At 36.5% G+C, this 12,710-nt stretch overlaps 1 protein-coding gene across 4 annotated transcripts in view; it reads right to left on the bottom strand.

Annotated features, from left to right (window-relative positions):
- Window positions 1-12,710, bottom strand: part of PPFIA2 (PTPRF interacting protein alpha 2) — a 664,632-nt gene that overhangs the window by 26,624 nt on the left and 625,298 nt on the right. For all 4 annotated transcript variants that reach the window (XM_027842480.1, XM_027842481.1, XM_027842482.1 and 1 more), the window contains 2 exons: window positions 9,113-9,194; window positions 4,433-4,633 (listed from right to left, as the gene is read on the bottom strand). In XM_027842480.1, coding sequence (XP_027698281.1) covers window positions 4,433-4,633; window positions 9,113-9,194 — 283 coding nt within the window. The remainder of the gene's footprint in view (window positions 1-4,432; window positions 4,634-9,112; window positions 9,195-12,710) is intronic.

Raw genomic sequence — 12,710 nt, 5'->3', positions numbered from 1 at the left:
TATATAAGAATACAGTGAACCTTTCTTTTTTCTTTTCTTTTTTTAACCGTTCCAATGATTAACAATTTGAAACAAATAAATCCAACAAATCAGAGGTGATGACATGTCCCAGAAGCCAGAAAGGTAAGAGAAATAGATTGATATTTTGCCCTTTATTATTATTATTTTTATCAAATGCATCTTAGCAAAAGTGATTTTTTTAAAAAAAGGCTCAAAGTCTGAGTGTCAGCCAGCAGGGAGGGACAGAGTAAACCAGAGTTCACTCCAAATAAAACCCTGAATATATCTGATTAATGCTGTACAGTTAACATTCAGAAGTAATACTAAGATGACATGTTGTCATATGAAAATTTTGAAAAGAAAATTTTAGTGGAATCACTGACAAAAAATAAATAAACCCTTTCCTCATGAAGTCATAGGGGGAAAAGGCAGCAAACCAAAATAAATCTTCAAAGAGTTTATGGGATAAGGACCTGCTAAATTATAAAAATTAATTAGGAGCAAAAGAAAGATGGAAAATAGCCAGATGGCATGAGAATGACAGAAAGTGGCTGTACCTAAGGACTGTCCAGAAAGCTAACCTAGATCAAAGGGATTTTTGTCACTCTATCAGTAATGCTGGGACATTCTGACTTGATAATTCGGTTTTTGATATTTCCCTGGTTTTATCAGGGTGGTTTAAAGTATTCATCAAAATAGGTTTTACTTTATTGGATTTTATTTTGTAAATTATACGTTAATTCTATTAAATCTTTCAAGAATATGTACACATGTATGTATGTGTATATGCATATAAATGTGTACATACATGTTATATATACATATATATACACATGCATATATTATGTAGCTCTATGAAACCACGTATTTTATCTTAGGAGAAGTTACGTGAATAGAAACTGAAACAAATCTAAACAATGGTTCAGAATGTTGATGGGCAGAAAAAAAAATTAGAGCTGCCAATATAACAAGGAACCCATTGAGTCCATACCACAGGGAAAGTGGTGTTCTCATGAGCTTGGCCTCAATAAGTCCCACTCTTGCAACATGCGTAGGAGTCTAAGTCAAGGTTTGAAGTCCTAGGCTGGCCCAGAGATGAATATTGTCCATATCAAGTAAAAGCAGGCCAATAAGTTATTTTGACCATTATAAATACCCAAATGAACTATAAAGGACATATGAAGAAAGATGCTTTCTGCATCCAGAGAAAGAACTGATAAATAGAAGTACATATAGAAGAATTTGACATGTATTTATATATACATATATGTATATAGACCTATTTGTGTCTAATGGTAGCTATCTCTTGGGATGGTGTGTGGAAGGGAAGAAAAAAATAAATTTACATGATAATTTTGTTGTATATTTGAAAGAAATAACAAGTTGTGCAAAGTAGGTTTGCAGTTTCATGGGCAATAATCTTTTTTTTTATTGTACTATGTTATGGAAATGCTTGTTTTATTCCATAAATTGAAAAATAAAATAAAAAGCAGGAAAGACAAATAGAGCCTCCAGGGTATCCAAATAATGCACTTGGTACTGAGAAATGCAAAGAAATCATATATGTTTTTGAAATTTAGTTTTGTGCTATTTAAATTGTGAATAATTTATGTTTTGAATTATGGCTTTCAGGCTGTGTGGTTTTCACTTTTCATAGCTGGTGTTTTCTTGAAGAATTATATGTAAATCAAACTCTAAAAAAATCAAATTATATTTGAAAAACACTAGGGGAACTTATTGTTTAAAGGAACCCCTTTTAAGTCCAACTAACAAAAGGAAATAATTATTTGGCATCTTATCTCTTTAAAGATATTCTTCTTCTTCTTCTTCTACTACTACTAGTACCACTACCACTACTATTACTAGTACTACTACTACTACTACCACCACCACCATTACTACTACTATTACTATCACAACTACTACTACTACTACTACTACTAATCAGTCATTTTCATGTGGATATAGTGTAATACAGTGGAAACAGCATTTGGCTCTGAGGTCAAAGTACCTAGATCCAAATTTTATCTCTAATTTTTATTAGCTATGTGACCTTGGACAATTCACTTACCTTCCCTGAACCTTACTTTTCTCATTTGTATAATGTGGCAGTTGGATTAGATGATCTCTAAAATCCTTTATAACTCTTAATCTATGAACTTCTTGGTATCACTCTCGATGGTTAACAAAATGCAAATCTCTTGGACATGATTCTCTTGATACAATAGAATGCAAGTTCCTTTAGGGCAAGAACTGGTTTGTTTTTTCTCTTTGTATCCTACACACCAAGTATATTACTTAGCATGTAATAATAATCAGTTTATATCATTGGATGTACTTTAAGGAGGGGACCCTAAGATAACCGGGCCCAGCTTCAAAGTGCATGAAAACCTCCCAGTGTAATATCTATCTCAGTGGATATCTGCACACTGATCTCCATGTAGATTACTCTTGGGATGGCAGAGCTGATTTTATTTTAACTTTACCTTGAATTATATCATTTAACTTAGTTATACAGGGTGGCCATAACATAAAGGAGAACAATGAGGCAACTTCCACAGCACAGTGGAATGAACACTGTTTCTATATTTAGAAAACCTGGGTTCATTTCCTACTTCTGAAAGTCATTTAAGTACCAGGGGCATCTGATTCTTCATGTGTTATAAAAAGGGTGGGCGTACCTGATGGTCTGTAAAGATTCTTCCTACTACATAACTATGATCTTTTTTTTTCTTTTATGACTTTTTTTCTAGCAGAAGTTCAAGTTATAGTTTGAAAAAAATAACTTCTAGATCCTTTAAAAGTTTGCATCTCTGAGACTAGAATCTAGCCTTTGGGAAGGAGAGGGAAACAAATGATAAAAACAGATATTGACAAAGTCTATTTTAAGCTGATATATAAACATATACAACAAAAGAAATACTTTCTCACTCAAATTTTAGTCCAATAGATAGTACGCTGAGCTCAGAATCAGAGCTAAGTTCAAAATTCAACTGTGATACTTTCTAGTTGTGTTACTATAGCTAAGTAACTTAATTTCTTTGAGCCTTATTTGTGCTCTTCTGTACAATGGCAAGAGTTATAATACCTATCACATAATGGGGATAGTTGCACTTATAATACCTACCATACATAATACCTATCACATATGAAGCACAAGCTAAGGAAAGCATTTCATAAACCTTAATGTAGTATTTTTGAGCATTAGTATTACCTAAAAAATAAAATTCAATTTTACCACTTGGAGTCATTGGTCCACAGTACACATTTTTCTTATTCTTCACTATTGTACTATGGATAAGGAAATGGCAAATCACTCCAGAATTCTTGCCAAGAAAACCCCATGCACAGTATGACCCACAGGGTCACGAAGAGTCAGACACGATTGAACAATGAACAACAATAATTTTACAAGACTCCGGGTAGTAACTGTGATGTGAATCTCTCAACTATGATTGCAGATCATCTAATAATCCACCGGAATGTCACCTCTTTGAGAGCAACGACTATCTGTTTGCCTCTTCTATATCCTCAGCCTTTGTATAATAAGTGGCACATAATAAAAGGTTTATAAAGGCTTACTGACTGACCGTAACTTCTGAAAAGGCAAACTTAGGCATGAGCTAAAGAGAAGGATGGCTTAGCATCTGGGATGCTAAGAGTAAGAACTACTATTTAAAAAATGGTGCCGTGGGACATAAGATAATGGATCAACTTTTATTCTGTCTACAATCTCCATAGATTTGCGCTTACTGAAGTTTTCCTAAGTGTCTGAATTTGTCACTACCTTTTCTTTTTATTTGGCCATATTTAAACACATACTGTATTTTGGGAGTATATGAAAACACGAAGGAAGCTTAGAGGCTAAAGAAGAAAAAATTTAAAAACAGATTATGAAGAGACATAATACCAGCTAGTAGTTATGAAAAATTAAATCTGAAAGTATCTTTATTCATCCTCAGGCAAACTGCTTAAATGAGAAATAGGTCATATAAATGATTCATCTCCTATTTGGAAGAAAGCATCGGTCTTAGGACAATTTTTCATATAGAACATGCTATGGGTGAAGCTTTCTTATAAATGCTCTATTTGGATTATGTGAAAGAGGGAAGTAAGCATCTCAGTTATCGATCTAAACTTTCTAATGATTATTCAAATGCCCAGATCTTTTAAAATTTTCTCAGTCACTCTAACAACACCATAGAATACTCAGTTGATAAATGTATCCTTCCAGTCTGATAGGAAAGATGGCTCCATACAGGAAAACTTATTACAAGTAGCAGCAAGGTTAATGAAGTGCAAGCTTCATCTCTTCAGAATAATTCATACTAATTTGGAAGGGTGTGTTGCCATAGCTTCCCAGAGCAGACTTCAAAATGCCAGCACTGTTCAACACTGGAGTGGGAGAGGAGACAAGTGGAAAGTGACTCACCGTTCGAGATGTAGGGGGAGCGGATGGGCTTGTTAGGGAAACCATCTCCTGGATTGCTAATCGGAGTTTCAGGCGATGCAGAGGGTTGCTGATTCCTATTTCTCTCTGGATCTCTGTGTCTGACAGAGCTGACATGATAGCTCCACTCTTGACATTGGCCCGGCAAGCTGCAACATACCAGGCAGGCATTCCCAACCACAGCTATAGGGATAAGGGAAAGGGTGAAATTAATAATTACAAGCATCCAAATTTCTCTTTTAATTGAGCTCTTCCCAAACTGGTTGGAATAAATATAACTCTTCTGGTTTAAAATCATCTTCCTGGGTGACTGTGAGCAAGTCAGTATCTTGAGGCTTATTTTCTCTTTTGTTAAATGAAGGAGTTTGGCTAAATGCCCCTGTGGTCCTTTCTCCTTCCACGTTTATACTCCTGTGATCACGAAGCTTCCTCTCTGGTGTTGCAACAACTTGAGGAAACACAGAGAATTCCAGATAATTCAGTTCTAACTAGATTAACATAATAGAATTATAAGGTCAGGGGCCTACATTGACATAAAGTCCTGTAAAACTGACATTAACAGAAATCATAAGATAGCAAAGCAGCACAGTCTAGTGGAAGGAATACCATATCTATAGTCAGGAATTCTGTCTTTTCCTTGCTACTTATGTGATCCTAAGAAATCATAACTTGAGTAATGAATCCTTAAGCAGAAGTTCTTAAGGTGGGGTATAGAAATCATTTTATCTTTAATATTTTGATAACTGTATTTCTATACAATTGGTTTCGTGTGTAATCCTATATGTTTTATTTTATGCCCTTAAAACCATTATTCCGAGATGGTGTTTCATAATCAACTCTCCAAACTTTTAAGTTCTTACAACTTACATCTTGTACTATAATCAGGATGAGGAAGGAAAGAGAAAAGAAACACAAAGGGCTGCCTTACTTATCAGGAAGAATGAGATCCTGGATGTCACTTAACTCCAGTGACAGGGAAGAGAAGGGAAATCAATTAGTCAGTCAACAAAATGTATTGTCTACTACCTTCTGGGCACTCTGCTTGGCCATGGGAATACAAAAACAAAAACTGAACAATTTTTGTCCTCAAGGAACGTACATTCTATGGAGGACACATATTACTGCCAGGACAAGAAGATATGACATGAGGGAATCTATTGTACCTGGAACAGTTAGTCAAATCAGGCTCTTGGCAACTCTCTTATGGGTTTCTATTTTAAAGTGGGAGGTGCTGTCTGATATTCTGAAATGCATGAGAATCATGGGAAAATGGGGCTCAAGATACAGAAATTTTGCTGAAATGTAAACCTTTGGTATTGGCAAGGTATAATGTAACTGGATGATTAAACTAAGAAAGGGATCTGGACAGAGATGAAAAAAGTAATTAATTGATGTGGCACCATCAGAACTGGAAAGTTTCAGACAAAACTGAGAAGACCTCTATGAAGAGAAGTGAAGTAATCAGATGCTTCATGATGTTTCTCACATCATAAAATTGAACAAGCAGAATGAATGAGTGAGTGAGTATTCTGAACTTTTTGCCCCAATATCCTTGAGTACAAATTCTGTTGTGAATGACATGGGTAAGTGAGTTTTAGGTTGTCTCTAATTCGCCCATGTCAAAAAAACATGGTCAGAAGTAGGAAGATAATTTCTACTTTGACAACAACCTTATAAAGAAAAACAACCTTGAAATACTTTAGAACTCTGATTAGGTAATGACAAACCATAATTTCAGAAGTCCAAAGATGGCCATGTTACCCACTCCTTGCCAGAAAGATGATGTGCTTACAATACAGAAAGAGACATACGTTTTTGGACGTGGCCAAGAAGGGGTTTTGTTTTGCTTGACTATACGTATTGTGAGGGAATTTATTTTTATTAATTGATTTTTTATTGTTCAACAAAGGAGAGTAAAACAGAATGAAGAGAAAAATAAAGGTTCATTTTTTAAAAATAACTAATTGAGAACCAGGATCCTTAAGCTAAAATCCAGGATGTCAGATTCCAATATAGATTTAGCACTGGAAGGGGTCTTAGACATCACCCCTAATCCAAGACTCATTTCAGAGATGAAGAAACTGAGATCCAGGTTGCAGAGGTAAAAAAGAACAGAATTGTGGTCTGAACCTAGGTCTTTTAACTCTTGTCCTTCCATTTTTATAGTTCTATCCTAAGTGATGGAATGGAATTAGCCCACATTCTGGCAAGAGGGTGTGTGTAATGAGACAGATTTTTTTGGATATGGCCAATTGCTTTGACTGACTGTGCTTATTTGTTGCAAGTTCTCCCCCTTCCTCATTCCCTTTTTTCTCTAAATTTAAGGATGGCACATGACAGAAGAAGAGAAAATCATGTTTTGTTAATTGAATAAAATATTAAAAATAAGTATATCCTTCCATAGCTCTATCACTGTCCCCTCAATTACCCAGTCCTGAGATTCATACCATCTTTCTGCTTTGCCTTCTGCATTCTGTAATATTAACAGGCTTACCCATCAAACCCAAATGGCCTGATTTGACCCTTGGAGATTCCACCATTGCGTCTCTAAAGCAGTTAGTCTGCTCTGACTGACGAAGCGTAGCAATAAACACTTATGTCATAGACGATCATGCCTTTTCATAAATGTCACTCCTGAGTATCCTTTGAGTGTTTTTTTTTTGACATGAATGAATTAGAGCCAACCCAGAACTCACTTACACATGTCATTCACAACACAATTTGTACTCATGGATATTGGGGTGAAAAGTTAAGAACACTCACTCACTGTATTACTTAGCTCATTCATTCTGCTTGTTCAATTTTATGACTTGAGACACATCATGAAGCAATTATAGGCCAATTCCCAGATGCTCAAGGTAGGTTTAATTATTGCAAACTGTGCTGCCTGTCATTTCTTAGCACATTAATGTCAGTTGATGCCAGAACATTTTTACACTGAAAGATTCACCCCCTCATCTACTCAAGTAACAGTCTTCTCACTGGAAATCTTGAGAAATTTTTAATCATAATGAAAGAGAAATGCAAAACAAACAAACAAAAAACAAAACTAAAGGAACCATTATCATTCTTTTGAGGTTATCTGGTTAAGTATGCTGTCGGGTAATTGATTTTAAATACAGTAAATTCAATGACCAGTTTGAAAAGTAAGTCAATCCCTGACCACAAACATGAAAATATTTGCTGATGGATTAGTACTGATTGAATTAAGTCATAGGCATCATTTGCTTAGTGTAAACAGTTTTCTTTGTCTGCTTTTGTAAAGAATTAAATAGGTTTTTTTAAATGAATTTAAATTTTTCTCCATGGACAATACGAAACTCAAGATGTTCCAAAATGATTTAAAAGGCTGAGTCAGGCTGCATTATATCCCCAAAAGAGTAGGGATGGGGCCTGTGATTTCACTAACAAAGGAAGTTCCTATTGAGGAATTTCTTCTGCCATGGCACAGCATTATATCTGCAACAACAAAGAGATTAAATATTTGGCCCATGGTCACACAAGACAGTATGAGTAAAAGTGGAACATGATTCCAGATCTTTCTTTCTGTCTCTACCAGCTCTCTATCCACTGGGTCGAACTGTCTCACCCAAGAACATTCACAAATCCCAAGGCCACATGCTGGAAAAAACAAACAAACAAACAAACAAACAGTTTTCTCCTCTTTGAGATGAGGATAGTACCACGAAGCTCAGAAAGGAGAAGGACCTTCCCGCTGCCATAAAATCCAAAGCTGCTAGGCTAGAAGGGAGGTAACAAAATATTGTTAACAGCAAAATCATTTGTGCTGGACTAATTGATAGCACCCCAATCAGGGAGACGAGGCAAGGGAGCAGTGGAGGCCAGAAGGCAGCAGTTACCCCCAAGACAGGGCACCAGTCTTTCACTTTGGGCCAGAACTGACGAATGTGTGTGTTAGGCTGGTTATTCCTACTGCTTTCGTAAAGTTGTTTAACTTAGAAGGAGAAAAGAGTTTGGTTCTAGGCACAGATGCAGTTCTTCAGTACTGCAGAACAATGGCAAGGAGAAAGATTTTGACAGACATTATCATCTGCCGATGAATGACAGCAGCTCCCAATTGTCCTATTGGTCCAGCTTGGAAGAGATACCTTTGACTTGACTGCCCTTCCTCGGGATTCTTTCTTAGCATAGGATCTCAGGGAGCTTAGTGATCACCTGGTCCAATAGCCTCCCTTTAGAGATGAAGAAGTAGAGGGCCAGAAAGATGAAGTAATTTGCCTAAGGTCACACAGTTAATCTAGAGAAGAAAATGGCAACCACTCCAGTATCTTTGCCAAGAAAACCCCCGATAGGGTCATGAAGAGTCGGATATGACTGAAATGACTGAACAACAGCTACAACAATGGAAATAAATATCAAAGCAACTGTCAAAGACCCCTCTGACTCCACATGTAGTGCTCCTTTCATTATATCAAGCCCAGGGACAAATAGAGGGATGAACGCTCTAGACACCTCAGAGTAAAACTTGAACATGAAACACTTGGTTCTCAAGAAACATCAAGGCAAACAGAAGCATCTGTTATCAATATTGGCCAATTCCTTGGCAGTCACAGAACCTGCAGTTCTCGAGGAGAACGCCTCTTCTGCCCCCTTCAATGAGCTTGGGCTTTCAGGGTCTTTTTACTTTATCCATCTACTTACCTCTAGCCATGCAACTACTGTGGGCCCATCCCACTGGGCAAAAGGCAAACCCTTTCTTCGAGCTTCTTCCAAAAGTTCATGCCTGAAGCATAAATAGATTGCAAATTGTTAGCTGTGGAATATGGAATGAGATTGCTATAATTGCTGAAAATGGCAAAATTAACACAATTCACTAATCTCCTTTACGAATCCTCATGAGAAACCACCGAATAAATGTCTTTCATCTCTTGAGCATATTACTTTTGACACATAGTTCTCTTCCTAGAAATAGAACATTAGGTTTTAACTGGCATCAATGAAGCATCATTTTTTTCTGATTAATTCACTGTCTGTAGCAATAAATACAGATTGCTAAGAAACTACTTCTTGCTATACCTAGCACATACTTGACATAAAAATCACTTGTATGCATCAAATATATATTAATGTTGAAGATGCCACATCTAGAAAAATTCAGTCTTGGATTTATGAATAACAAATTCCTAAAACCATTTTTGAACACAATCTGTCACTCATCTTAAGCAAGACCTTAGGCCTCAGTTTTGTGTATCAGTACTATAAAGTGCTGATTCAACTCCTCCACTGGGTTGAAATACAAAGTGTGAAATTTTAACATGCTTGTATTTACACATACTCTCGGCCCTTTAATGGAACTCAAACTTGCCACTTTATAATAACCAAATGATTGTCTCTAAGAATAGATTTAACAATAAAACCTTTACTGATTCTTTGTAAATCGTGCTTTCCTACTACGGCCAGCAGACAGTATTTTGTCCTCAGCCCTGGCCTTAATTTCCATAGAATAGTTTGAAAGGGTTCATTGCTGACCTAGTAAGCATATCACTTCGTAAAACTGAAATCAATCCACATTTGATTCATTGTCCAATTTAAAACATATTCAGTGTTCCTTAGAGTTCTTCCTCACAATACTGAATAATATTAAATGTGCTGTAGATTAATTTACTTACACTTTAACTCTGCTTTCCAAGTTGAGATTTAAGGTATTTTAAAAAATAATCCTGCATCTCTATTATACAGACCTCTCAAAATAATAGTGTCTGTAGATAAATGTATTTATGTAAATAATTATAGTATAGCATTCTATGCACATTGTGCTAGTTTACATTAATAAAGCAGAAAAATACAAATGTAAATTTCTTGTAACACCGGAGCTTATCTTGTGTTCCTCAATGAGATGTTAACAGCATTGATGCAGTAAGAAAAGCAATGAGGAGGAAAAGAAACAAGCTACAATTACGTGGATAAACGTAGTCATAAATCACCTGCTACTTCACTTGGACAGTAGAGATAGGATATATTGACTGGGTCCACATGCAAACCACCTACTACCCAGAGCCCTTAGTTAGGATGCTACATGCGGAATTCTCTAAGCAGCTGCTGGGGTGAGGCAGGGAGAGGAGAGAAGAAGGGGAGAGAATTATGGTTTCTACATAGTTTTGTTGTTGTTCATTCATTTCAGTCATTTCCAATTCTTCATGACCCTATTTGGGGTTTTCTTGCCAAAGATACTGGAGTAGTTTGCCATTTCCTTCTCCAGCTCATTTTATAAAAGAGGAAACTGAGGCATACAGAGTAAAGTGACTTGCTTAGGGTCACACAGCTAGTGCCTAAGCCCACATTTGCGCTCAGGTCTTCCTAACTCCAGGCCTAGCCCTTTATTCATTGTAAGATCTAGCTGTTCCTTCTATATGACTTGCTCCCATTACAATTCTGATGAGAACCATTAATTAGAAACTAACTTTGCCTGGGCCTATTTCAATTTGTTTATAGAAACAGATGCGGCAATCTAGCAACCACTAAACATAATTCATTGAGGTTCACTTAATATAATAATATAAATTAGCATTTATATTAATTTTAAACTTCACAAAGTACTTTCCTTACAGCCCTGCAGCGAGGCATAGTATGCAGTGTAAATATCATTGGCCCCCTTTAGAGATGATGAGGAAGCTAGGTGGCACAGTAGATAGAGCATTGGTCCTGGAGTCAGGAAGATCTGAATTCAAATCCAACCTTAGACACCAGCTGTGTGACCCTGGGCAAGTGATGTCACCCTGTTTGCCTCAGTTTCCTCATCTGTAAAATGATCTGGAAAAGGAAATGGCAAACCACTCTAGTACCTCTGCCAAGAAAACCCCAAATGGGCTTACAAAGAACAGGGCACAACTGAACAAAAAAGCCAAAAACAGATGATGAAACTGAGTCTTAGAGCAGTAAATCATTCTCATAGTCATACTCTTAGGAAGGAGCAGAATCAGAATTTGAACCCACATCTTTCTGAGGCCTCCAAGTTCAATGTTCTTTCTACTACACCAGAGTGTTTCAGTACAACAAAAACTGAATACTGTGCTAGGTGCTAAGAATACTATAGAAAAACATATGAGATGTGGTATGTAATCTCAAGTAATTTATAATCTAGTAGGAAGGACAAAGTAAACACACAACAGACTATGTAATGAAGGGCTATGCTTTGCGGTGAAATTGTAAGTTATATAGGATTTTTGAGAAGAGAGAGAATAATAGAACAATGAAGGCTGGAATAATGAGTGTTTCTTTATATGAATATTCTTTAAATATTTTTTTTAAATTCTGCTTACTTTAATTATACCACGTTTCTGACTAAATTAGCTCAGTTTATGCTGTGAAGCATGGAGTAAGTGGTATGGTGTAGTGCCTACAGCCTTAGGTTCAGAGCCTGAAGACTTGACTAAGAAAACTAGCAACTCGGCACTTCCAATATTACTTAATCTCCATGAACCTCAGTTTCCTCATCTGTGTAATAGGAACAATAATTCTGAGTGTAAGTAGCAGGTTTGGAATTATAGGATTTGGGTTGAAATCCAGGCTCTGCTTCTTATACAGGGCTTCTTAAACTCCACAGTTTAAGAAGCGCTGAATGACACTGGATCTATCACAACCCTTCTGGCCTTAGTTTTCTTATCTCCAAACTGAGGAGGTTGGACTTCATTAGATGATCTCTAAGGTCCCCATAGGATGTAAATTCTACATCCTATGATTCTAAAAGAACACAGGTCAATTCTATTAAGATCGTCATCAAAAATAGGGGAGGCTATGGAAGGAAACATCATAAAACAAAGTGAAAAAGTCCATGGGAAGATTAATAACTTCCATGAAGAAAGTGTCTAATTAAAAATCCACAAAGTCTAGATTTATAGATTAGAAATCTATAAGTATTTCTGCAAACATAAATCTGAACTAATAACTGCCCAATAAAATGTTAATTCCTTGAGCAATTTTCACTTTCAAGTAGTAAATTTTATTTTTATATCTAGGGCACTGAGGGACAGCTAGACGGCTCAGTGAATAGAGTGTTTGGCCTGGAGTCAGGAAGATCTGAATTCAAATTATGCCTCAGACATTTACTAGTTGTGTGATCCTGGGCAAGCTACTTAACTTCTGTTTGTTTTAATCCACTGGAGAAGGAAATGCCAAACCACACCACTGTCTTTGCCAAGGAAATCCTGTGGGTGGTTCACAGGTTCGTGAAGAATCGAACATGATCAAAAAAATTGACCAAGAAGAAATCCTAGGCACTGAGCATCTGACAGTGATGGGC

Source organism: Vombatus ursinus, unplaced genomic scaffold (genome assembly GCF_900497805.2).
Source record: "Vombatus ursinus unplaced genomic scaffold, bare-nosed wombat genome assembly UNPS02014874.1, whole genome shotgun sequence".
Classification (NCBI taxonomy): domain Eukaryota; kingdom Metazoa; phylum Chordata; class Mammalia; order Diprotodontia; family Vombatidae; genus Vombatus; species Vombatus ursinus.
The sequence above is the reverse complement of the archived record's forward strand: the minus strand, read 5'-3'. Positions and strand labels throughout refer to the sequence as shown.